Source organism: Symphalangus syndactylus, chromosome 9 (genome assembly GCF_028878055.3).
Source record: "Symphalangus syndactylus isolate Jambi chromosome 9, NHGRI_mSymSyn1-v2.1_pri, whole genome shotgun sequence".
NCBI lineage: Eukaryota > Metazoa > Chordata > Mammalia > Primates > Hylobatidae > Symphalangus > Symphalangus syndactylus.
Window position 1 is genome coordinate 19,749,829 of NC_072431.2, and position 27,896 is coordinate 19,777,724.

General features: G+C 44.3%; 1 protein-coding gene across 2 annotated transcripts; it reads left to right on the plus strand.

The window, feature by feature from the left end:
• Window positions 1-27,896, plus strand: EAPP (E2F associated phosphoprotein). 2 transcript variants are annotated; one of them, XM_055291543.2, is made up of 6 exons: window positions 1-205; window positions 4,064-4,245; window positions 5,800-5,895; window positions 10,432-10,549; window positions 15,089-15,199; window positions 27,251-27,896. In XM_055291543.2, the coding sequence occupies exons 1-6, from the start codon at window positions 132-134 to the stop codon at window positions 27,525-27,527; spliced, it is 858 nt and encodes a 285-aa protein (XP_055147518.1). In that variant the 5' UTR covers window positions 1-131; the 3' UTR covers window positions 27,528-27,896. The 2 variants fall into 2 exon arrangements, with proteins under 2 accessions (XP_055147518.1, XP_055147520.1); XM_055291545.2 differs by lacking the exon at window positions 10,432-10,549 and having other exon boundaries at window positions 20-205; window positions 27,251-27,394.

Genomic DNA, 27,896 nt, shown 5'->3' on the forward strand with positions numbered 1-27,896 from the left:
GCGCGGGCGCGCAAGGGAGACTCGGAAGTTCAGGCGGAAGTGGCGTCAGGGTCGCTTTAGGGACTGAACTTGCAGTGTAAACAGAGAAGCTGCAAATTGCTTGTGGACGGTGTAGGCCGCTGCAGGCCACCATGAACCGGCTGCCGGATGACTACGACCCCTACGCGGTTGAAGAGCCTAGCGACGAGGAGCCGGCTTTGAGCAGGTGGGCCCCTGCCCTACCCTGGCCCCCGAGGATTTGGGTCGAGGCCTGGCTTTGGTCGCCTCCATTCGTTGCGCCTGCCGAGCCTATGCGGACCCTAGCGGCTCGGGAGCCTGTCGTGCCTGTCACTTGTGCGAGGCCAAAGGGCTTTCCTGATGGGGTCGCGCAGCCCCGGGGGAGGCGGGGCCGATGTCGCCTGTAGGAAGAGGGATATTCCGGAATCACGGGGGACCGCGTGTAAATCTTCAAAAGCAATGAGATCGAAACCTGTCTCTGCAGCTTAGTAGCAGAGTGACGGAAGGCAAGTCACTTATCCTCGATTACTCACCTGTAAAATTGAACTGTAATTACATAGTTGTATAATCTATATAACATAGTATAACACACTATGTTTGTTGTGAGGGTTACAGGACTTAATGTGAAGTTTCCATCTTGAAGACTAAACTGCCATAAACAGAAATAAGGGAATATTGAACAGCTTTTTTTTTTTTTTTTTTTTTTTTTTTGACAGGGACTGTTTTATGCTTGCTCTGAGCTACAGAGGTAAATCATAAGGTCCTTGTCTTCCAGAGGCTCGTAGTATAATAAGGGTAATAAGATAAAGTATATATATCTTGGCAGAGCATTGTAGAGAATATTGACCTGAGATAGGCACAGAAGAAGGTTCGTGGGATTTCCAGAAGGGTGGGCTTTATTCTACCAGGGAAACTTGAAGCTATTTTGCCAAGATATTTCCACACAAATTTAGTTATTTCTTAAGCTGTCAGCAGATCCTATTCTTAAACTTTAAAACATTCATTCTGCCCAAAGAAGCTTTCTGTAAAGCCATGCTTTCATTAACAACGTTGGCTGGGTGTGGTGGCCATGCCTGTAATCCCAGGACTTTGGGAGGCTGAGGCTGGAGAATCTCTTAAGCCTAGTAGTAAAGGAACAGCCTGGGCAACATAATGAGACCTCATTTCTTAAAAAATAAAAATAAAAAAAAATAACATTGTTTCCTCATATTGTCATGGGGAGACATTGGATGCATGGGAAATCAGACTGCTGTTAAGATTTCTTTTGTCAGGCCGGGCGCGGTGGCTCACGCTTGTAATCCCAGCACTTTGGGAGGCCGAGGCGGGCGGATCACGAGGTCAGGAGATCGAGACCACGGTGAAACCCCGTCTCTACTAAAAAATACAAAAAAAAAAAAATTTAGCCGGGCGTGGTGGCGGGCGCCTGTAGTCCCAGCTACTCAGAGAGGCTGAGGCAGGAGAATGGCGTGAACCCGGGAGGCGGAGCTTGCAGTGAGCCGAGATCGCGCCACTGCACTCCAGCCTGGGCGACAGAGCCAGACTTCGTCTCAAAAAAAAAAGATTTCTTTTGTCAGGAGTGAGGATAGATACCAGGATTCCCTGTGAAAAGAGTTTCAGTTAATGGGTCCTGTCTGTGAAAGGAGGTATATTTATATATATGCATGTCTCAATTACTTTTATTTATTTATTTATTTTGAGACAGAGTCTCACTCTGTCAGCCAGGCTGGAGTGCACTGGTGCAATCTCGGCTCACTGTAGCCTCCACCTCCTGGGTTCCAGCAGTTCTCCTGCCTCAGCCTCCTGGGTAGCTGGGATTACAGGCATGTGCTACCACACCTGGCTTATTTTTTGTATTTTTAGTAGAGATGGGGTTTCACCACGTTGGCCAGGCTGGTCTCGAACTCCTGACCTTAGGCAATCTGCCTGCGTTCAGGCTCCCAAAGTGCTAGGATTACAGGCGTGAGCCACCGAGCCAGGCCTGTTGTATCATTTCTTTAAGGAAGCTTTATAATCCTGTGACAGTTGCCACTGGTAAGGTAACTGTAAAGATAAATATTATAAAAACAAAACAATGTTATCAGTATTGCCTGTTGTAGGCTCTGAGCCAAATGGTTATTATTTTAAAAAGGGAGATTAGTGTTAGAGAAGTGTCTGTCAGGATTTAATTTTACACTAATTATAAGCTAATACATTGTAGCCTGTTACTGTTTCACGGTAGCTGACCGAAGACATGAGACTCCTGGGTCAAAGATAAGACTACACATAGCACAGCAAGCAGCATGAGCATCATGTTTGTGTGGCTTGCTCTTGCTTGTCAACCCTACAGGTATTACGCTGAGGGTCCTAGAAGAATGCCGCACATTCAGGGGGTTGGCATCGTGGCTAAAGAATACTTGAGCTTGGAGAATCCACCTCTTTCATAGCAGACAGTAAATACATCTGCTCTTTGTCCTGGAAGGAGACATTATCTCATTCCTCAAGGTTGTTCGCTGCAAACACAATCCTGAGAAATGGCTGGAGTGAACAGTGGTCAGAACCTTGCATTCTTAGCATACTTAACTTGCATATCCAGGGTCCATGATGTATTATTGCCTTTCCCAGCAGTGCTGAAAACTGAGACTTTGGTTGAAATAATCACAAGGATTGAAGAAAATTTGTAGAAAAAATAACTCTCACTTTGTGATTCAGTTTTTTAAAATTAAACATTTTATTTTGAAGTTTTCGTAGATTCACATTCAGTTATAAGAAATAATACAGGTCTGGTGCAGTGGCTCACACCTGTAATCCCAGCACTTTGGGAGGCCAAGGCAGGAGAATCACTTGAGCTCAAGAGTTCAAGACCAGCCTGAGCAACATGATGAAACCATGCCTTTACCAAAAATACAAAAAATTAGCTGGTATGATGGCGCATATCTGTGGTCCCAGCTACTCGGGAGGGTGAGGCGGTTGGTTGGCTTGAGCCTGGGAGACGGAGGTTTCAGTGAGCCAAGATGGCACCATTGCACTCCAGCCTGGGCAACACAGGGAGACCCCCATCTCAAAAAAAAGAAAAATAATACAGAGAGATCCTGTGTACTCTTTCCCCAGTTTCCTCTAGTGTTAACATACTACAAAACTGTAGTGCAGTATCACAACCAGGATATCTATGTATCTATATATCTATCTATGTATTTTTTGAGACGGATTCTGAATCCTGTAATCCCAGCTACTTGGGAGACTGAGGCAGGAGAATCGCTTGAACCCAGGAGGTGGAGGTTGCAGTGAGCAGAAATCATGCCACTGTACTACAGCCTGGGCGACAAGAGCGAGACTCTGTTTCAAAAGAAAGAAACAAACCAACAAACAAAAAAACCAGCCTGGGCAACATGGCGAAACCCCATTTTGACAAAAATTAAAAAACAAAACAAAACAAAAAAACAGCTGGGAATGGTGGCATGTGCCTATAGTTCCAGCTACTGGGGAAGCTGAGGTGGGAGGATTGCTTGAACCGGGGAGGTGGAGGTTGCAGTGAGCTGAGATCATGCCACTGCACTCCAACTTGGGTGACAGAGTGAGATGCCATCTCAAAAAAAAAAAAAAAATTAAAAAAGATTGGAAATATGCAGAACTGGCTTATTGAGAATAGCTATATGTAATATATAAGTACATCAAATACAACCATGTAATACTTAAAATTGTTGTTGGACAGTGAGATGCTGGGAGTTTTAAATATTTTAATTTTTTTTTTTTTTTTTGAGACAGAGTCTTGCTCTGTCTCCCAGGCACCCAGGCTGGAGTGCAGTGGCGCAATCTCGGCTCACTGCAAGCTCCGCCTCCCGGGGTCACGCCATTCTCCTGCCTCAGCCTCTCCGAGTAGCTGGGACTACAGGCACCCGCCACCACGCCCGGCTAATTTTTTGTATTTTTAGTAGAGACGGGGTTTCACCGTGGTCTCGATCTCCTGACCTCATGATCCGCCCGCCTCGGCCTCCCAAAGTGCTGGGATTACAAGCGTGAGCCACCGCGCCCGACCCAATTATTTTAATCTTTAAATATTCATATTCTTTTTGATTTAAATGTATGCTAGCTCTGAGGATGAAGTGGATGTGCTTTTACATGGAACTCCTGACCAAAAACGAAAACTCATCAGAGAATGTCTTACTGGAGAAAGTGAATCATCTAGTGAAGATGAATTTGAAAAGGAGATGGAAGCTGAATTAAATTCTACCATGAAAACAATGGAGGACAAGTTATCCTCTCTGGGAACTGGTAAACTTTTGGTTCAATTTTATATATATTTTTGTAAGCTCTGTAAGGGCAGGAATCTTATTTGTGCTCTTCTGTGTCCCCAGCACTTTCAATAGGTGCTCAGTAAATATTTATTGAATGAAGGAGTAAATGTATTTGGCAGTCTGAGCTACAGTCTTCTTTTTCTCATTTAAAAAAAGTTATTTATTTATTTATTACTTTAGATTCAATGTCTCATTCTGTCACCCAGGCTGGAGTACAGTGTCATAGCTCACTGTAGCCTAAAACTCCTAGGCTCAAATGATCTTCCCACCTCAGTTTCTTGAATAACTGAGATTACAGGCGTGTACCACTGTGCCCAGATAATTTAAAAAAAAAATTTGGGCCAGGCACGGTGGCTCACGCCTGTAATCCCAGCACTTTGGGAGGCTGAGGCAGGCGGATCACGAGGTCAGGAGATCGAGACCATCCTGGCTAACACCGTGAAACCCTGTCTCTACTAAAAATACAAGAAATTAGCCGGGCGTGGTGGCAGGTGCCTGTAGTCCCAGCTACTTGGGAGGCTGAGGCAGGAGAATGGGGTGAATCCAGGAGACGGAGCTTGCAGTGAGCCAAGATCACGCCACTGCACTCCAGCCTGAGTGACAGAGCGAGACTCCATCTAAAAAAAAAAAAAAAAAATCTGTAGCGACTGGGTGCAGTGGCTTACACCTGTAATCCTAGCACTTTGGGAGGCCGAGGTGGGTGGATCACTTGAGGTCAGGAGTTCGAGACCAGTCTGGCCAACCTGGTGAAACCCTGTCTCTACTAAAATACAAAAAATTAGCCGGGCGTGACGGCAGGTGCCTATAATTCCAGCTACTCGGAGGGTCAGGCAGGGGGATCATGTGAACCTGGGTGGCAGAGGTTGCAGTGAGTTGAGATCATGCTACTGTACTCTAGCCTGGGCAACAGAGTGAGACACAGTCTCAAAAAAAAAAAAAAAAAAAAGCCAGTAGGACTCTTCACTCTTCAGCATTGATTTCCACCCTGATATGCTATGTATTAGCTGGCAAAATCTGAAAGCATATAAAAATATAATAAAAACTAAAGCAGATGCTAACTAAGGGGAATTAGGGATATGGGCATATGATGACATAAGTATAGGTAATGTCATGGCCTTGGGCACAACTGAGGAGAACAATGTGTCCTTGACTCATTCCTCCTGCCTTCCTGTTTCCTAATGTTTCTTAGAACAAAATGTTTGTTCTATGTTCTGCACAGTATACTATATGACTGAAAGGTAGAGATACGTGTGCTGGCAACCTGAAGATATGGCTATTTTATTTAATGAGATTTGTGGGAAGGGAGAGAGAAGAATTTTCTCAAGATTTGGAACATTTTAAGGAGGGCCAGTTCTCTGTAACTGTATAGGGCATAGACATCGAGTAATTCACTGATGTCAAAATATGTCACCATCAAATGAGATTGTGAATGAGTTGATATTGCTTTGAGGTGATGGAAGAATATATGGAGTTTTTCGCCTTGTGAATTATGTGTGATTTAGTCTGTAAACTTTACTTCTGGTTTGAATAGGATCTTCCTCAGGAAATGGAAAAGTTGCAACAGCTCCGACGAGGTATTACGATGATATATATTTTGATTCTGATTCTGAGGATGAAGACAGAGCAGGTAAGTAACCTATTTACCAGGTTTAGCAGTTACATTTTATAAAAAAAGTTTGCCTAACAATTATTGGATGTTAGGATTTCCCTCTGAGTTTGGTCTTTTAAGAAATTATAGCTAGGCATGGTGGCTCACACCTGTAATCGCAGCACTTTGGGAGGCTGATGCAGGCAGATCACCTGAGGTTGGGAGTTTAAGACCAGCCTGACCAACTTGGCGAAACCCCATCTGTACTAAAAATACAAAAATAAGCCGGGCATGGTGGCGCACGCCTGTAGTCCCAGCTACTTGGGAGGCTGAGGCAGGAGAATCACTTGAACCTGGGAGGTGGAGGTTGCAGTGAGCCGAGATCGCACCACTGCACTCCAGCCTGGGCGACAGAGTGAGACTGTCTCAAAAAAAAAATAAATAAAGTGGATGCCATTGATGTGAAAACAAAAGCAGGATTGATTAATAAGAAAAACTGGGGGCTGGGCGTGGTGGCTCACGCTTGTAATCCCGGCACTTTGGGAGGCAGAGGTGGGCAGATTGCTTGAGGTCAGGAGTTCTAGACCAGTCTGGCCAACATGGTGAAACCCCATCTCTACTAAAAATGCAAAAAAACTAGCCCGGCTTGGTGCCACGCACCTGTAATCCTGGCTACTTGGGAGGCTGAGACAGGGAAGTTGCTTGAACCAGGGAGGTAGAGGTTGCAGTGAGCTGAGATCGCACCACTGCGCTCCAGCCTGGGTGACAGAGTGAGACTCCGTCTCAAAAAAAAAAACCTGGGGATGCAGGCATGTGAGGACATGGCACCAACAGTGGTGCTGCTTGGGTGTACCTAGGGAGTGAGAGAGAGTGTGTCCCAAATCAATACCTCCCCTCCTCAGGGCTTTTGCTCCCTCTTCCTTTAGGTTCCCTATAGCAGCAATATTTGTTTTCATGCCTGCAAAGAGTTTCTATGTTTTAATCCAACTGCAGAATTTTTTTTTTTTTTTTTTTTTTGAGATGGAGTTTCACTCTTGTTGCCCAAGCTGGAGTGCAATGGCGCCATCTTGGTTCACTGCAACCTCCACCTCCTGGGTTCAAGCAATTTTCTTGTCTCAGCCTCCCAAGTAGCTGGGATTACAGGCGCCTGTTGCATGCTTGGCTAATTTTTTGTTTTTTTAGGAGAAACGGGGTTTCATCATGTTAGCCAGGCTGGTCTCGAACTCCTGACCTCAGGTGATCCACCCACTTCAGCCTCCCAAAGTGCTGGGATTACTGGTGTGAGCCACCGCACCCGGCCTCCTCCTGCAGAATTTTTCTTAATGTGTTGCTTTTTTTTTTTTTTTTTTTTTTGAGACAGAGTCTCGCTGTTTCACCCAGGCTGGAGTGCAGTGGCGCGATCTCGGCTCACTGCAGGCTCCGCCCCCCGGGGTTCACGCCATTCTCCTGTCTCAGCCTCCCGCGTAGCTGGGACTACAGGCACCTGCCACCTCGCCCGGCTAATTTTTTGTATTTTTAGTGGAGACGGGGTTTCACCGTGTTAGCCAGGATGGTCTCGATCTCCTGACCTCGTGATCCGCCCGCCTCGGCCTCCCAAAGTGCTGGGATTACAGGCGTGAGCCACTGCGCCCGGCCAATGTGTTGCTTTTTAATCAGCCCCTATGTTCTTCAAAATTGAATTTTTCTTTTTTTTTTTTTTTTTTTTTTGAGACAGAGTTTTGCTCTGTTTCCTAGGCTGGAGTGCAGTGGCGCGATCTCAGCTCACTGCAAGCTCTGCCTCCTGGATTCATGCCATCCTCCTGCCTCAGCCTCCTGAGTAGTTGGGACTACAGGTGCCCACCACCACGCCCGGCTAATTTTTTTTTTTTTTTTTTGAAACAGAGTCTCGCTCTGTTGCCCAGGCTGGAGTGCAGTGGCACAGTCTCGGCTCACTGCAAGCTCCGCCTCCCCGGTTCACTCCATTCTCCTGCCTCAGCCTCCTGAGTAGCTGGGACTACAGGCGCCCACCAGTACGCCCGGCTAATTTTTTGTATTTTTAGTAGAGACAGGGTTTCACTGCGTTAGCCAGGATGGTCTCGAACTCCTGATCTCAAGTGATCCACCCGTCTCGGCCTCCCAAAGTGCTGGGATTACAGGCATGAGCCACCACGCCCGGCCAATTTTTTGTATTTTTAGTAGAGACGGGGTTTCACTGTGTTAGCCAGGATGGTCTTGATCTCCTGACCTTGTGATCCGCCCACCTTGGCCTCCCAAAGTGCTGGGATTACAGGCGTGAGCCACTGTGCCCAGCCTCAAAATTGAATTTTTATAAAATTTTAGCAAGGTTGAACATAACAAGAGCTAAAACTAATTATTTCAGTAATTACAATGAAATATTCAAATAACAAATTTCTGTGGTAAAGAACAATATTATATTTTTATGCATTGTTACTTAAATATTGACCTGTTAGAATGTATGTATTTGTTTGTTTATTTATTTATTTTGAGACGGAGTCTCAATCTGTCGCCCAGGCTGGAGTGCAGTGGCGTCAGCTCACTGCAAGCTCTGCCTCCTGGGTTCACGCCATTCTCCTGCCTCAGCCTGCCAAGTAGTTGGGACTACAGGTGCCCGTTACCACGCCCGGCTAAATTTTTGCATTTTTAGTAGAGATGGGGTTTCACTGTGTTAGCCAGGATGATCTTGATCTCCTGACCTCGTGATCCGCCTGCCTCGGCCTTCCAAAGTGCTGGGATTACAGGCATGAGCCACCGCACCCAGCCTTTTTTATGTATTTTTTAGGCAGAGTCTCACTCTGTCACCCAGGCTGGAGTGCGGTGACGCAGTCTTGGCTCACTATAGCCTCTGCCTCCTGGGTTCAAGCGATTCTGGTGTCTCAGCCTCCCTGGTAGTTGGGACTACAGGCACACGCTACCATACCTGGTTACTTTTTGTATTTTTAGAAGAGACAGGATTTCGCCATGTTGGCCATGCTGGTTTGAAACTCCTGATCTCAGGTTGTCTGCCCACTTTGGCCTCCCAAAGTTCTGGGATTACAGGCATGAGCCACCACTCCCTGCCTGCTAGAATACATTCAAAAAGTCTAGTGTATGTAGATGGCCATAGTTTTTTTTTTTTCTCTCTTTTTTTTTTTTTTCTTCTTCCTTTCTTTTTTTTTTTTTGTAGAGATGGGGTCTTGCTTTGTTACTGAGGCTGGTGTCGAATTCCTGGCTTCAAGTGATCCTCCCAAAGTGCTGGTATTACAGATATGAGCCACTGTGTCTGACCTCATACTGTTTTTTTTTTGAATTCGCTTTTGAAATATTTTTGTTCTAATTTTAGTAGCATTTTATGTATATATTCATACATCATGAGTTTCTATTCTTGGCTTGTGTTGAGTGGCTCTTTTGAGTCTCTGAATTCTCATTGTTTGAACTTAGTCCTTGAGGTAACAGTTTTGGGTAAATAAACAATTTTTGCCTCCTCTGTCATTTTAATGCCTTATTAGTTGGAGAAGAACTTTATTTTTTAAATTTTTGTTAAATTTTTTACTTTTTTAGAGATAGGTCTCACTCTCACCCAGGCTCCAGCAGTGCAGCGGTGCAATTATAGCTCACTACATCCTCAGACTCCTAGGCTCAAGCCATCCTCCCAGCTCAGCTTCCCTAGTAGCTAGGACTACAGGTGTGCCTGGCTAATTTTTAATTTTTATTTGTGTAGAGATGGAGTCTCATTATGCTGGCCAGGCTGGTCTTGAACTCCTGGTCTCAAGTGATCCTCTCGTCTCAGCCCCTCAAAGCTCTAGGATTATAGGTGTGAGCTACCGCACCCTACCTGGACAAGCCTTGTTTAGATGAAGGGTTTTTTTTAACTTTTTTTTTTTGAGACGGAGTTTTGCTCTTGTTGCCCAGGCTGGAGTGCGATGGCGTGATCTTGGCTCACCACACCCTCCACCTCCTGAGTTCAAGTGATTCTCCTGCCTCAGCCTCCCAGGTAGCTGGGATTATAGGTGCCTGCCACCACGCCTGGCTAATTTTGTATTTTATTTTATTTTTTTCTTTTTCTTTGAAACGGAGTCTCACTCTGGCTGGAGCGCAGTGGCACAATTTCGGCTCACTACAACCTCTGCCTTCTGGGTTCAAGCAGTTTTTCTGCCTCAGGCTCCCAAGTAGCTGGGATTACAGGTGCCTGCTACCGTGCCCAGCTAATTTTTGTATTTTTAGTAGAGAGGTGGTTTCACCGTGTTGGCCAGGCTGGTCTCGAGCTCCTGACCTCAGGTGATCTGCCTGTCTCGGTCCCCGAAAGTGCTGGGATTACAGGCATGAACACCGCACCTGGCTATAATTTTGTATTTTTAGTAGAGACAGGGTTTTGCCACGTTGTCCAGGCTGGTCTCAAACTCCTGACGTCAGGCGATCCACCCACCTTGGCCTCCCAAAGTGCTAGGATTACAGGTGTGAGCCACTGCGCCTCTCCCTTTTTTAACTTTTTAGGGAAAATATAAATAAATGTGTAGCTTGGGAAACGAGACTCTTCATTTAAAGAAGTGTGAACTTGACACATGATTCTTAGCCATATCCTAACATTTTCAAAATTAGTACAGGTGACCAAGAAAAAAAAGAAGAAACAACACAAGATTCCAACAAATGACGAATTACTGTATGATCCTGAAAAAGATAACAGAGATCAGGCCTGGGTTGATGCACAGAGAAGGGGGTAAGAACTTAAAGTTAATATTTAGAATCTTTAGAAAAAAAGATTGAAAGATGATTTTTACTACATTCACATTTTGAATATATGTGTATATGTTTACACAAACACATACACAACACACACAAACAAAAAAGCGGAAAAAACTGCTCAATAGTTTATTTTGAAAATAACCAGCAAATTTTAGTGAGACAATTTTTTTTAAATTTTTTAAATTCTTATTAATTTTTTTGAGACGGAGTCTTGCACTGTCACCTGGGCTGGAGTGCAGTGGCGCGATCTTGGCTCACTGCAACCTCCGCCTCCCGCGTTCAAGAGATTCTCCTGCCTCAGCTTCCTGAGTAGTTGGGATTACAGGCGGCTGCCACCACACCATCTAATTTTTTGTATTTTTAGTAGAGACCGGGTTTCACCATGTTGGCCAGGCTGGTCTCGAACCCCTGACCTCGTGATTCACCCGTCTCGGCCTCCCAAAGTGCTGGGATTATAGGCGTGAGCCACCGCATCTGGCCCGACAATTTTTTTTTTTTTTAAACTCGTTGAATTTAGGCTGCGTTAGTCAATCTCTCCCTCAAGAAAAACTGACGTTTTTTTTCAGATGCTGTTTTAAATTACTTTGAGATTAAGAGTTTATGTGGATGGGCTGGGGTGGTGGCTTATACCTGTAATCCCAGCCACTTTGGGAGGCCGAGGCGGGTGGATCACCTGAGGTCTGGAGTTTGAGACCAGCCTGGCGAACATAGTGAAACCGAGTCTCTACTAATACAAAAATTAGTGGGGCCGTGGTGGCGCACACCTGTAATTCCAGCTACTCAGGAGGCTGAGGCAGGAGAATTGCTCGAACCTGGGAGGTGGAGGTTGCAGTGAGCTGAGATCACGCCACTCCACTCCAGCCTCCCAACAGAATGAGACCATGTCTCAAAAAAAAAAAAAAAAAGCTTTTGTGGATGAAGAGCGGATTTAGCAAATTGTTCTTTTTAACTACTTACAAATTTGATTTTTAAAAATTGAGATGAGGCTGGGCATGATGGCTCATATCTGTAATCCCAGCACTTTGGGAGGCCAAGGCGGGCGGATCACTTGAAGTCAGGAGTTCAAGACCAGCCTGGCCAACATGGCGAAACCCTGTCTCTACTAAAAATACAAAAATTGCCTGGGCATGGTGGTGTGTGCCTGTAATCACAGCTACTCTGGAGGCACAAGAATCGCTTGATCCCAGGAGGTGGAGGTTGCACTGAGCTGATATTGTACCACTGTACTCCAGCCTGGTCGACTGAGTGAGAATGTCTCAAAAAAAAAAAAAAAATTGAGATGAGACTACTCTAGGTACACTGCTTATGGGGTAGCCTTGCTCTGCAAGGAGCAGTTAAAAATTTTTTTTGAGATGAAATTCACATAGCAAAAGTACCCACTTTAAAAGTGAACAATTCAGTGGTATTTAATACCATTCACAATGTTGTACAGCCACCAATTTTATGTAGTTTCAACCATTTTCATCATCCCAAAAGGAAACGCTGTACTGTTAGGTAGTTTCCCTACCCTTCCCCTCAGCCCCTTGGCAGCCACTGATCTGTGCACTGTCTCTGTGGATTTGCTTATTTTAGATATTTCTTATGAATGGGATATTATACAGGATGTGACCTTTTGTATCTGGCTTCTTTCACAGGGCATAGTGCTTTTTAAGTTCATCTACATTTTGGCATATGTCAGTACTTCTCTACTTATTATGACTGAATAGTATCCCATTGTATGTATATACCACAATTTGTTTATCCTTTCATCCACCGAGGGATGGATGTTTGTGTTGGTTCCACACCCTTCGCCCCCACCTTTTTTTAAGAGATGCCTGGGCTGGAGTGCAATGGTGCAGTTATAGCTCACTGTAGCCTCAAACTTCTGGGCTCTAGCACTCCTCCTGCTTCAGCTTCCTGAGTAGCTGTGACTGTAGGCACACACCGCCTCCCGGGTTCAAGCACTCCTCCCACCTCAGCCTTCCGAGTAGCTGGGACTGTAGGCACACACCACCTGGCTAATTAAAAAAATTTTTTTAGTAGAGAGGTCTAACTGTGTTGCCCAAGGTGATCTTGAACTCCTGGCCCCAGGTGATCTTTCTGTCTTCACCTCCTGTGCTGGCATTACAGGTGTGAGCCATTGTGCCAGGCCATTTTTTTTTTTTTTTGAGACAGTTTTGTTCTTGTTGCCCAGGCTGGAGTGCAAATGTGATCTTGGCTCACCGCAACCTCCTCCTCCCAGGTTCAAGCGATTCTTCTGTCTCAGCCTCTCGGGTAGCTGGGATTACAGGCATGTGCCACTGCGCCTGGCTAATTTTGTATTTTTAGTAGAGATAGGGTTTCTCCATGTTGGTCAGGCTGGTCTCGAACTCCTAACCTCAGATGATCCACCCGCCCTGGCCTCCCAAAGTGTTGGGATTACAGGCATAAGCCACCGTACCCGGTCTTTTTTTTTTTTAATTTAAAGACAGGGTCTTGCTCTGTTGCCCAGACTGTAGTGCAGTGATGCTATCATACCTCAATGCAGCCCTGAGCTCCTGGGCTCAAGTGATCCCCCTGCCTCAGCCTCCTGAGTGCATGCTTGTTTTTTTTGTTTCTAATTTAATTTTTAATAGACACGAGGTCTTGCTGTGTTGCCCAGGCTGATCTTAAACTCCTGGGCTCAAGCAATCCCCTCCTACCTTGGCCTCCTTAAGTGCTGGGATTAAAGGTGTGAGCCACCATGCCCGGTTTATGCTTGTTTATTTTTATTTTCTTTTTTTTATTTTATTTTATTACAGAGACAGGGTTTCACCATGCTGCCCAGGCTGGTCTCAAACTCCTAGGCTCAAGTGATCTGCCCACCTTGGCTTGGGATTACAGGTGTAATTCCAGCCTGGCTCTATGCTTGTTTTTGTTTTTGTTTTTTTGGGACAGAGCGAGACTCTGTTGCCCAGGCTGGAGTGCAGTGTCACAATTTCGGCTTACTGCGACCTCCACCTCCCGGGTTCAAGCAGTTCTCTGCCTCAGCCTCCCAAGAAGCTAGAATTATAGGTACCCGCCACCACACCTGGCTAATTTTTGTATTTTTAGTAGAGATGGGGTTTCACCATGTTAGCCAGGCTGGTCTTGAACTCCTGACCTTGTGTCCACCCACCTCAGCCTCCCAAAGTGCTGGGATTACAGGCGTGAGCCACCGTGCCCAGCCTGTGTGCTTGTTTTTTAATGTAGCTTTACTGTTTTTAAAAAATTCATGGACTTTTATTTTTGGTACACTTGTCACAATTAATGGACTAATATTGATACATTATTATTTTATTTTTTATTTTTTATTTTTTGGAGATGGAGTCTCGCTCTTTCACCCAGGCTGGAGTGCAGTAGTGTGATCTTGGCTCACTGCAAGCTCCGCCTCCTGGGTTCAACCGATTCTCCTGCCTCAACCTCCTGAGTAGCTGGGACTACAGGCGTGTGCCACCACGCCCAGCTAATTTTTGTATTTTTTAGTAGAGATGGGGTTTCACCATGTTGGCCAGGATGGTCTTGATCTCTTGGCCTCGTGATCCGCCCGCCTTGGCCTCTCAAAGTGCTGGGATTACAGGCGTGAGCCACCGTGCCCGGCCTTGATACATTATTAATCAAAATCCATAATTTTAAAACATTTCCTTAGTTTTATGTACTGTTGTTTTTCTGTTTGAGGATCCTGTGTAGGATAGTACATTACTTTTAGTTATCATGTCTCCTTAGGCTCTTCTTGACTCTGTCAGTTTCTTAGACTTTCCTTCTTTTCACTGCCCTTAATTACTTTGAGGAGCACTAATCAGGTATATGTAGGAGGCCCCTCTGTTGGAATTTATCTGCTGTTTTTTCTCATAATTAGGATGGGATTATGGATTTTTATGAGTAAGAACATAGAAGTAGAGAGCCATTTTCATCACATTATATCAAGAGTACATACTACCAACCTGAGTTTTGTGTGTTGATGTTGACCTTGATCACCTTGCTGACCAGTGTTAACTTTCTCTACTGTAAAGTTAGTCTTTTACCCCGCCTTACCATACTGTACTCTTTGGAAGGAAGTCACTGTCTCCAACCCAGACTTAAGGACTAGAGAGTTATACTCCACCACTGTGAGGGAAGAGCATCTTTATAGATTATTTAGAATTCTGTATGGGGATTTGTCTCTTCTCCCCCATTTATTTATTTATTCAGTACATTTATATTAGCATGGACTCGTGGGTATTTATTTTATACTTTGGGTTGTAATCCAATCCTACTTTATTTTGTTGCTCAGTTTGTTTCAGCTTTGGCAGTTGGTGACTCGTTCAGTTGGCTCCTGTTTCCCTTTGTCATAACCACCTCACTGTTTTGTTTTTGTTTTCTTGATTACTTCCTTCTTTTCTGGCACTAAAAGATGTTTCAGGTTCATCTTGTGTTCCTCTTTCCTAGAATTAGCCATTTCTCTGAAGAGTACTGGTTCTTTTTATTGGAAAATGACACTAGAAACCAAGATCTGGTTTTAATATGTTTTTCTCCCCACTTTCTTCTTCTGTTCTAGTTACCATGGTTTGGGACCACGGAGGTCACGTCAACAACAGCCTGTTCCAAATAGTGATGCTGTCTTGAATTGTCCTGCCTGCATGACCACACTTTGCCTTGATTGCCAAAGGTAATGGACGAAGGACACACACACACACACACACACGCACACACACACACATACATATTTTGTTTAAATCAGAAGCAGACTTTTTTTTTTGAAGTCAGAGTCTCGCTCTGTTGCCCAGGCTGGAGTGCAGTGGCACAATCTCGCCCCACTGCAGCCTCCGTCCCGTGGGTTCAAGCGAGTCTCCTGCCTCAGCCTCCCAGGTAGCTGGAATTACAAGTGGCCACCACCATGCCTGGCTAGTTTTTGTGTGTATATATATCTAGATCTAGATATAGATACATATATATATATATATATATATATATATATATATATATATATATATATAGTTTTGTTTTGTTTTTTTGAGATGAAGTCTCACTCTGTCGCCCAGGCTGGAGTGTAGTGGTGCAATCTTGGCTCACTGCAACCTCTGCTGCCCAGGTTCAAGCGATTCTTCTGCCTCAGCCTCCCAAGTAGCTGGGATTACAGGTGCCTGCCACCACACCCGGCTAATTTTTGTAGTTTTAGTACAGATAGGGTTTCACCATCTTAGCCAGGCTGATCTTGAACTCCTGACCTTGTGATCCACCTGCCTTGGCCTCCCAAAGTGCTGGGATTACAGGTGTGAGCTACCATGCCTGGCCTTATTTTTGTATTTTTAGTAGAGACAGGGTCACACCATGTTGGCCAGGTTGGTCTCGAACTCCTGACCTCAAGTGATCTGCCCACCTTGGCCTCCCAAAGTGCTGGGATTACATGCGTGAGCCACTGTGCCCAGCCCAGAAACAGACTTTTGAGGTATTCAGGAATTCTGATAAGGTTCTGTACTTAGATTCTTGGTGCTGTGTGACTCATCTTTATACAATTAATTTTGATTATATATAGTTATATTAAATGTAGCTTTTATACTTTTAAAGCTGGGCACAGTGACTCATGCCTGTAATCCCAGTGCTGTGGGAGGCTAAGGCGATCACTTGAGCCTAGGAGTTTGAGACCAGCCTAGGCAACATAGTGATACCTCATCTCTACAAAAAATAAAAAAAGGCCGGGCGCGGTGGCTCACGCTTGTAATCTCAGCACTTTGGGAGGCCGAGGCGGGCGGATCACGAGGTCAGGAGATCGAGACCACGGTGAAACCCCGTCTCTACTAAAAATACAAAAAAATTAGCCGGGCGTGGTGGCGGGCGCCTGTAGTCCCAGCTACTCGGAGAGGCTGAGGCAGGAGAATGGCGTGAACCCGGGAGGCGGAGCTTGCAGTGAGCCGAGATTGTGCCACTGCACTCCAGCCTGGGCGACAGAGCGAGACTCCGTCGCAAAAAAAAAAAAATTAGCTGAGTCTAGTGATGTATGCGTGTAGACCTAGCTATTCAATAGGCTGAGGTGAGAGGATGGCTTGAGCTCAGGAATTCAAGACTGCAGTGGGCTGTGACCACCATTGCACTCCAGCCTGGGCAACAAAACAAAGGTGAGATCCCCATCTCTCTCTCAAAAAAAAAAAAGGTATCTTTTCTAGTGCAAAATAGCAGCATAGAAGCAAACTGGTTTCCTTCCTCCTGCAGAATACCAAAACCAAATATACAGCACTGAAGCTATCACCACCAGTATCCCAGATCTCAATATAAGGAGGAGACAGTTTCTAGGGCCACAGAGAAGTGAAAAAAACTTAAAGCAGACAGTAAGAGAATTGTTCTTCCATATCTGCTTATCCTTCTCCACAATCTCTCTGCCACCAAGTGAGCAGAAAAATTCCCTGAGCTCATGATTTCTACATTAGAAAAAGTAAGATTGAAGTGTACAACTAGCTTCTTTACCTTTTCGAGTTCTCTGGTAAGAGATCTGTCCCTGCCTCAACCCATAGGAAACACTGAGAGTGCCTGGAGGAAAAAATATCCCTGAGGACAGCCAGAGACAAAGAAGGATAGCCAGAGACAAAGCCAGGTCCCAAGTGTGAACCCCTAGCCAGCATTCCCATCCTACTGGGATATCCTTATCCTCTTTGGGACCCACCCCCCCGCTTCATTTGGAACAGGCAGCATGCTCAGTGTTTACTAGAACTGAGGCTTAAAGTGCCATCTGGTGCCAAAAAGGAAGCAATGACGTAGTGGGAAGAAAGGAAAAAGAATATCAACATGCAAATTGCAAATTACAAAGAATCTCTAGGTGAACATATCTAATAATCAAAAAAAGCAAAGCAGAGAAGACTAGAATAAATAACTAATCCTTCAATACAAAGACGTACATTTACATCCACAAGACACAGTAGCAAATGGAACCATGACCTCTTCAAATGGACAAAACAAGGAGTCAGTGACTGACCCCTTATCACATATCACAATACTGTGATATGTTAACTCTCTGACCAAGAATTCAAAATAGCAGTTTTAAAAAAACTGAGTGATCTCCAAGACAGAACAGGCAATTCAGAAATTTATCAGAGAAATTTAACAAAGAGATCGAAATAATTTTAAAAAAAAATTATGGGCACAGTGGCTCATACCTGTAATCCCAGTACTTTGGGAGGCCAAGCTGGGAGGATGGCTTGAGACCAGGAGTTTGAGACCAGTCTGGGCAACGTAGTAAGACTCTGTCTCTACAGAAAACGAAAAAAACTTAGTTGGTGTCTTGGCATACGCTTATAGACCCAGCTACTTTGGAGGCTGAGGTAGGAGGATCACTTGAGTCTCGGAAGTCAAGGCTGCAGTGAGCCATGATTGTGCCACTGTACTCCAGAATGGGTGGCAGAGTCAGACTCTGTCTCTAAAAGAAGAACAAAATAAAATACAACAGAAATCTGGGAACTCGGCCAGGCACAGTGGCTCATGCCTGTCATCCCAGCACTTTGGGAGGCCGAGGCGGGCGGATCACGAGGTCAGGAGATTGAGACCATCCTGGCTAACACGGTGAAACCCCGTCTCTACTAAAAATACAAACAATAAGCTGGGCATGGTGGCACGCGCCTATAGTCCCAGCTACTTGGGAGGCTGAGGCATGAGAATCGCTTGAACCCAGGAGGCGGAGGTTGCAGTGAGCCGAGATCATGCCACTGCATTCCAGCCTGCGCAACGGAGTGAGACTCCATCTCAAAAAAAAAAAAAAGAAATCTGGGAACTCTGAGAAATACATTTGCTGAACTAAAAAATTCATTAGAGGCTCTCAACAGCAGAAAGGATCAGCAAAAGAAAGAATCAGTGAGCTTAAAGATAGACTGTTTGAAAATGCACAATCAGAGGAGAAAGAAAAGGGATGAAGATCTCCTACAAGATATAAAATATTATCTCAAAAGATTAAATCTAAGAATTGGTACTCAGTAGGGAGTAGAGCAAAAGCAAGGGGTAGAAAGCTTATTCAAAAAAATAATAGCAGTAGCTGGGGATGGTGGCTGACACTTGTAATCCCAGCACTCTGGGAGGTGAAGGTGGGTGCATCACCTGAGGTCAGCAGTTCGAGACCAGCCTGGCCAACATGGTAAAACCCTGTCTCTACTAAAAATGTAAACAAATTAGCTGGGCATGGTGGTGCATGCCTGTAATCCAAGCTACTCGGGAGGCTGAGGCAGGAGAATGGCTTGAACCCAGGAGGCGGAGGTTGCAGTGAGCTGAGATCACACCATTGCACAACAGCCTGGGCAACAAGAGCAAAACTTGGTCTCAAAAATAATAATTATAATAATAATAGCAGAAAATGTTCCAAAACTTGAGAAGGAGATATTTATGGCCAGAGAACACCAAACACATTTGACTCAAATAAAACCACCCCCAGGCATATAACAATAAAACAATAAAACTGTCCAAAGATTATGGACAAAGAGAAGATCTTGAAAAGAGCGAGAGAAATGAAGCAAATAACATATAAAGTAGCTACAGTTCATCTGGCAACAGACTTCTCAGTGGAAACCATACATATCAGGAGGGACTGGAATGAAAAAAAAAAATGCCAGGCTGGGTGTGGTGGCTCATCCTGTAATCCCAGCACTTTGAGAGGCCAAAGTGGGCGGATCACTTGAGGCCAGGAGTTTGAGACAAGCCTGGCCAACGTGGTGAAACCCCTCTGTCCTAAAAATATTAAAAAATTAGCTGAGCGTGGCATTTGCCTATAATCCCAGCTATTTGGGAGGCTGAGGCACGAGAATTGTTTGAACCTGGGAGGCACAGGTTGCAGTGAGCTGAGATTGCACCACTGCATTCCAGCCTGGGGGCAGAGTGAGACTGTCTCAGAAATAAAGGGCCAGGTGTGGTGGCTCATGCCTGTAATCCTAGCACTTTGGGAGGCTGGGGTGGGCGGATCACCTGAGGTCAGGAGTTCAAGACCAGCCTGGCCAACATGGTGAAACTCTGTCTCTACTAAAAATACAAAAATTAGCTGGGCGTGGTGGCGCGTGCCTATAATCCCAGCTACTGGGGAGGCTGAGGCAGGAGAATTGCTTGAACCAAGGAGGTGGAGGTCGCAGTGAGCCAAGATCATGCCACTTCACTCCAGCCTGAGTGACAGAGTGAGACTCTGTCTCAAAAAAAGAAGAAAAAAATAGAGAAAAGAAAGAACTGGGCCAGACGTGGTGGCTCATGCCTGTAATCCTAGCACTTTGGGAGGCTGAGGTAGGTGGATACCTGCGGTCAGGAGTTCGAGACTAGCCTGGCCAACATGGTGAAACCCCATCTCTACTAAAAACATAAAAAATTAGCTGGGAGTCGTGGCAGATACCTGTAATCCAAGCTTACTCAGCAGCCTGAGGCAGGAGAATCACTTGAACCAGGGAGGTGGAGATTGCAGTGAGCCAAGATTGCGCCACTGCACTTCAGCCTGGGTAACAAGGGCAAAACTCTGTTTCAAAAAAAAAGAAGAAAAGAAAGAACCTTGTTATATCTGTAAGTTTTTTTTTTGTGATTTCATGATAACCATAATACAAAAACCTATAATAGATTCACCAAAATCAAAAAGCAATGGATTAAAACATACTACCAGAGAAAATCACTTAATCACAAAGGAAGACAGTAAAGAAGGGAAGAGTTACAAAACAACCAGAAAAAAAGCAGCAAAATGCCAGTAGTTGTATTAGTCTGCTCTTGCACTGCTATAAGGAAATACCTGAGACTGGATAATTTATAAAGAAAGAAATTTAATTGGCTCACAGTTCCACAGGCTGTATAGGAAGCATGGCTGGGGAGGCCTCAGGAAACTTTTTTTTTTTTTTTTTTGAGAGGGAGTCTTGCTTGTCACCCAGGCTTTAGTGCAGTGGCACGATCTTGGCTCACTGCAACCTCTACCTCCCAGGTTCACGCAATTCTCCTGTCTCAGTCTCCCAAGTAGCTGGGACTACAGGCACACACCACCACTCCTGGCTAATTTTTGTATTTTTAGTAGAGGTGGAATTTCACCATATTGGTCAGGCTGGTCTTGAACACCTGACTTCAGGTGATCCACCCGCCTTGACCTCCCAAAGTGCTGGGATTACAGGTGTGAGCCAGTGCGCCTGGCCAGGAAACTTTTAATGATGGCAGAAGGCAAAGGGGAAGCAGGCACATCTTACATGGCCAGAGCAAGAGGAAGAGAGAGAGGGGAGGTGCCGCATACTTTTAAACAATCAAATCTTGTGAGTACTCAATATCACGAGCAGCATGAGGGGGAAATCTGCCCCAAAGATCTAGTCACCTCCCACCAGGTCCTACTTCCAATGTTGGAGATTATAATTTGACATGAGATTGGGGCAGGGACACAGACCCAAGCCATATCAGTAGCAAATGCTTACTTACCAGTAGTAACACAATGTAAATGGACTCACTTCTCCAATTAAAAGGTAGATAGTGGCTGAATGGATCAACAAACAAGACTCAACTATATGCTGCCCAGAAGAAACTTGCTTCACTTGTAAGGACACATGGACTGAACACGAATGGGAAAAGATATTTCATGCAACTGGAAACCAGTATAGGAATAGCTGTCCTTAAGACAGACTACAATCAAGGACTGTAAAAAGGAAACAAAGAAGTTTACTATATAAAGGGGTCAATTCAGCAAGAGGAATTTATATAACAGTATAAATACCTATGCAGCCAACATTGGAACTCCCAGGTATATAAACATTAATAGATCCAAAGGGGCTGGGCGCAGTGGTTCACGCCTATAATCCCAACACTTCGGGAGGCTGAGGTTGGTGGATCACGAGGTCAGGAGATTGAGACCAGCCTGGCCAACATGATGAAACCCCATCTCCACAAAAATACCAAAATTACCTGGGCATGATGGTGGGTACCTGTAATCCAGCTTCTCAGGAGGCTGAGGTGGGAGAATCACTTGAAGCTGGGAGGCGAAGGTTGCATTGAGCCGAGATCATGCTATTGCACTGCAGCCTGGGTGACAGAGTGAGACTCCATCTCAAAAAAAAAAAAAAAAAAATTCTACAGGGAGAGATACAATACAGTATTAGTATTGCAATACAATAATAGTAGGGGACTTCAGCACTCCACTGTCAGTAATGAACAGATCATCCAGATAGAAAACCATAAAGAAACATCAGAGCTAAACTACACAGTAGACCAAAGAAGCCTAACTGACATTTACAGAACATTTCACCCAAATAATCTAATGGTACACCTCAAGGAACTAGAAAAGCAAGGACAGACCAAATCCAACATTAATAGAAGGAAAGAGGCTGGGCATGGTGGCTCACACCTGTAATCCCAGCACTTTGGGAGGCTAAAGCAGGCAGATCACGAGGTCAGGAGTTTGAGACCAGCCTGACCAACCTGGTGAAACCCTGTCTCTACTAAAAATACAAAAATGAGCCAAGTGTGGTGGCGCACACCTTTAATCCCAGCTACTCAGGAGGCTGAGGCGGGAGAATCGCTTGAACCTGAGAGACAGAGGTTGCAGTGAGCCGAGATCACACCATTGCACTCCAGCCTAGGCGACAGAGTGAGACTGTGTCTCAAAAAAAAAATTACTTAAATAAAATAAAAGGAAAGAAATAATAAAGATCAAGGCAGGAATGAATGAAATTGAGACCCCAAAAAACCCAAACAAACAAGCCAGAAGATTAATGAAATTAAAAGTTGATAATTTTAAAAGATAGAATCGACAAACCTCTTAGAAAAAAAGAGAGAAGGCCCAAATAAATTAGAAATAGAAAAGAAGGCATAACAACTGAGACCATTGAAATACAAGGAATCAGGCTAGGCACGGTAGCTCATGCCTGTAATCCCAGAACTTTGGGAGGCCAAGGTGGGCAGATTACCTGAGGTCAGGAGTTCAAGACAAAACTGACCAACATAGTGAAACCTTGTCTCTACTAAAAAATACAAAATTAGCCAGGTGTGGTGGTGCATTCCTGTAATCCCAGCTACTTGGGAGGCTGAGGCAGGAGAATCACTTGAACCCGGGGGACAGAGGTTGTGGTGAGCTGAGATCACGCCATTGCACTCCAGCCTGGACAACAAGAGCAAAACTCCATCTCAAAAAAAGAAAAAAGAAAAGAAATACAATTGGCCGGGCGCGGTGGCTCACACCTGTAATCCCAGCAAATACCAAAATACCAATTTTACTCAAACTTCAAAAAAAAAACTTCTTTCTCAAAAGAAGACACAGAAATGGCCAACAAGTATATGAAAAAATGTGCAACATCACTAATCATGGATGGAAATGGAAGTCATGGAAATGGAGATCAAAATTACAATGAGATATCTCACCCTGTTTAGAATGGCTTTTATCAAAAAGACAGGGAATATGGGATGCTGGTGAGGAAGCGGAGAAAGGGGAACCCCTGAACACTGTTGGTGGGAGTGTAAATTAGTATAGCCACTATGGAAAACTGTATGGAAGTTCCTCAAAAAACTAAAAATAGAACTACCATATGATCCAGCAATTCTGCTACTGAGTATATATCCAAAAGAAAGGAAATCAATATATCAAAGCAATATCTGTGCTCTCATGTTTATTGTAGCACTATTTATAAGAGCCAAAATATCTACCTAAGTGCCCATTGATCAGCAGGATGAATTATAGTTTAAAATAATCTATTGTAAAGAAAGTTATTGTATATTTCAAAATAGCTAGAAGAGAGTAATTCAAATGTTTCTGGCATAAAGAAAAGATAAATATTGGCTGGGCATGGTGGCTCATGCCTGTAATCCCAGAACTTTGGGAGGCTGAGGCGGGCGGATCACCTGAGGTCAGGAGTTCGAGACCAGCCTGGCCAACATGATGAAACCCTGTCTCTACTAAAAATACAAAAATTAGCTGGGTGTAGTAGCATGCGCCTGTAATTCCAGCTACTTGGGAGGCTGAGGCAGGAGAATCGCTTGAACCTGAGAGGCAGGGGTTGCAGTGAGCTGAGATCACACCATTGTACTCCAGCCTGGGTAAGAGTGAGACTTTGTCTCAAGAAATAATAATAAATATTTAAGGTGATGGATCTCTCAATTACACTGATTTGGTCTTTACAAATTATATGAATATGTTAAATTATCACATGTACCCCCTGAAAATACGTGCATCTATGATATATCGATAAAAATTTTTATTAGTAGCTTTTTTAATAAAGCACTTGCCAGTGCTAATAAGGATTTGGTGAAACTGCATATGTGTTGTACAATGATATAACACCTTAAAAGAAAAACTATATTTCTACTCACAGCACTTCTGACACCAAATGTGTGGGGCTTCTCCCCCCATATCAAGCAATCTTCAATTTTCTATGGACACTGAGTGTCCTACAATATAATTCTGACACCACCTGGAGTTAGTGCAGAACCCACAGGTTGAGAGATCAGTCTTAACAAGACTGCCCCCACCACTTCAGATGCCATTGTAAGTAGGAGGTCCCCAGGTTACCCATGCCTCTTATCTGATTGGCCTGTAAATTAGGGGTTCCTTTTTTTTTTTTTTTTTGAGACAGGGTCTCGCTCTGTTGCCCAGGCTGGAGTACAGTGGCACCATCTCTGCTCACTGCAACCTCCGCCTCCCCGTGCCTCAGCTTCTGGAGTAGCTGGGACTACAGGCATGTGCCACCACACCGGTTAATTTTTGTATTTTTAGTAGAGATGGGGTTTCACCATGTTGGCCAGGCTGGTTTCAAACTCCTGGTGTGAAGCTATCTGTCCACCTCGGCCTCCCAAAGTGCTGGGATTATAGGCATGATTTTTTCTTGTATTAGTAGCCTTATAAGTGGCTGGCTTAGTACATGTTCTGAATCAAATTAACTGAAAATAAATAATGATACGGGTGGTCGATTTGTTTTAGGAACTAATGAGTAACCAGTTGTAGTTTATTCTTATTAGCTGGCTTGAGGTTTATGATGATTTGCAACAATTTTTTACTGTACATATGAGCCTTAAGCGTTTTGCATATAAGTTAACACAGACTATGTTTATGAGATGAGGTCTTTGTACTTAAGCTGCCTGTCTTCCAGTTAAACCATAACACAGGGTGCCTATATTCAAAAGTTTCTTCATGATCTAATTGGCCTTGGTGAAAATTATGTTCCATATTAATGCAAGGTTTCAATACAATGGAGTAATTTTTTTTTTTAATGAAAATTTTATTTAAAGTTTGGGGAAATGATTTAAGACTTCTTAGAGTGTTTTTTTTTTTTTTTTTGAGATGGAGTCTCGCTCTGTCGCCCAGGCTGGAGTGCAGTGGTGTGATCTCCACTTACTGCAATCTCCGCCTCCCGGGTTCAAACAATTCTCCTGCCTCAGCCTCCTGAGTAGCTGGGATTACAGGCATGTGCCACCATGCCTGGCTAATCTTTGCATTTTTAGTAGCGATGAGGTTTCACCATGTTGGTCAGGCTGGTCTTGAATTCTTGACCTCGTGATCCGCCTGCTTCAGCCTCCCAAAGTGCTGGGATTACAGGCGTGAGCCACCACACCCGGCCTTCCTTGGTGAGTGTTCTTTTTTTTTTTTTTTTTTTTTTTGAGACGGAGTCTCGCTCTGTTACCCAGGCTGGAGTGCGTGCAGTGGCGCGATCTCAGCTCACTGCAAGCTCTGCCTCCCGGGTTCACGCCATTCTCCTGCCTCAGCCTCTCCGAGTAGCTGGAACTGCAGGTGCCCACCACCATGCCCGGCTAATTTTTTGTATTTTTAGTAGAGATGGGGTTTCACCGTGGTCTCGATCTCCTGACCTCGTGATCTGCCTGCCTTGGCCTTCCAAAGTGCTAGGATTACAAGCGTGAGCCACCGCACCTGGCCTGGTGAGTGTTCTTTAAGAAAACAGTTTAGGCTGGGCCTGGTGGCTCACACCTGTAATCCCAGCACTTTGGGAGGCTGAGGTGGAAGGATCGCTTGAGGCCAGGAGTTTGAGACCAGCTTGGGCAACATAGGGAGACCCCCCTCTCTACAAAAAGAAAAAAATTAGCCACGCATGGTGGTGTATGCTTGTAGTCTTAGCTAATTGAGAAGTTGAAGTGGGAGGATCACTTGAATCCATGAGGTAGAGCCTGCAGTAAGTCATGATTGTGCCACTGCACTCCAGCACTCTTGCTCTGGGCAAGAGAGTGAGACCTTGTCTCAAAAAAAAAAAAAAAAGGAAAAATTTAGAAAAAATGATTTGTTCTGATGCACAAGAGATACAGAGAAAGGGAAAAATATAAACATGTGATAAGGGATTCTTAGAGATCTGAGACAGATATAGTCATGCAAGCACATACACAGGAAACTAGAACTATTTATGTTTGAAGATATTTCTGAAAGTTTAGATTATTTTTCCCTGAGAAGTGCCCACTTGCACATTCTTACTTCCTGGTGGTTATGGTGGTAGTGAAGGTGAAGATTAATATTGGGAGCTAGTGAGTGCACAGTTTGAGCTCACTGTTTTTAGCCAGATAGATATTTTTGTTGCATGAGGTCTAAGGGGAAAAAAAACAACTTACTAAGTGGGAAAATAAGTAGGAAAATATTACGTATATGAGGTGAACAAAGTGGGGGAATGGTTTCTGGATGAAACTGTTCTACCTTGGATCATCAAGCATTAGTTAGATTCTCATAAGTAACATGCAACCTAGATCCCTTGCATGCGCAGTTCACGATAGGGTTCACACTTAGAAGAATCTAATGCTGCCGCTGATCTGACAGGAGGCAGAGCTCAGTTGGTAATGCTTGCTTGCCCGCTGCTCACCTGCTGCTGTGCTGCCCAGTTCCTAACAGGCCACAGGCTGGTACTGGTCTGTGGCCCGGGCTTTGGGGACCCCTACGTTAGACTGATTAAATATATAATAGCTAAGAGTAGACATTATAAAGTCAGAAGCTCCTCAAGCTTTTAAACCTGTAGTTTTTACTAAAATGTTGACCACAATGGCACCATCTATAATGAGAAGAGGGCAGAGTCTCAGGCCACAATGTGAAAAGACAGTAGTCAAAGATTATTGTACATTACCTGGCAAGTTTCCAACAACTTTTGTCTAAGTTTGAAGAGCAAATATTTTTTTCCCCCTGAGATAAAAGTTACTTTTTTTTTTTTTTTGAGACTGCCCAGGCTGGAGTGCAGTGGCGCAATCTCGGCTCACTGCAAGCTCCGCCTCCCGGGTTCACGCCATTCTCCTGCCTCAGCCTCTGGAGTAGCTGGGACTACAGGCGCCCGTCACCGCGCCCGGCTAATTTTTTGTATTTTTTTTTTTTAGTAGAGACGGGGTTTCACCGTGGTCTCGATCTCCTGACCTTGTGATCCACCCACCTCGGCCTCCCAAAGTGCTGGGATTACAGGCGTGAGCCACCGCGCCAGCCAAAAGTTACTTTCAAAAAGCAGAAGGAAAGAGGATACATTTCTTCTTTATACTGTTATATACTAAAATGTTTCTTCTGCCTGGTGCAGTGGCTTGTGCCTGTAATCCCAGCTACCAGGGAGCCTGAGGCAGGAGGATCACTTGAGGCTAAGAGTTCAAGGCTGCAGTGAGCTGTGTTCACAAGTTTTAATTATTCTTAAAACAACTGTTTAAAATTTCTTTATACTTGGCTGTTTTGTTCCTATGTCTTCTTTGGTTCGTATTTCAGTAAGTTTTTGGTATTCTCAAATTTTATCTAAATGGATAAACTATTAACACAGAACATAAACCCCAATTCTCCATTTCATTTTTCTCTTAGGCATGAATCATACAAAACTCAGTATAGAGCAATGTTTGTGATGAATTGTTCTGTTAACAAAGAGGAGGTTCTGAGATATAAAGCCTCAGAGAACAGGAAGAAAAGGCGGGTCCATAAGAAGATGAGGTCTAACCAGGAAGATGCTGCCGAGAAGGCAGAGACAGATGTAGAAGAAATCTATCACCCAGTCATGTGCACTGAATGTTCCACTGAAGTGGCAGTCTATGACAAGGATGAAGTCTTTCATTTTTTCAATGTTTTAGCAAGCCATTCCTAAACAGCCCAACTGGCATTTAATTACCCAATACTGTATATAAGGCAAATATGGACAGTTACTTTCCTCCTGCCTGTTCATATCCTTAAGTGACACTGAGGAAGCAGTGTTTCTCTTTTTAAAGGAGAATAGTTGTCAACCTTCATTCATCTCTTACATCTCTCACCCTCTCCTTTTTTTTTCTTTGATTTTCCCCCTTATTGATGGGACTGATATTCATTCTGTTTTTGATGAACATTTGGAAACTGGGGCTTTTTGTTAAAGCTCTTTAGAATTAAAATGTTCTAGAATTATAAGCAATCTTTGTTTCTGAGTGTTATTTTTATTTTGGATATAGCTTTGATGTAATTAAACTGGAAACTCTTTCCTGAA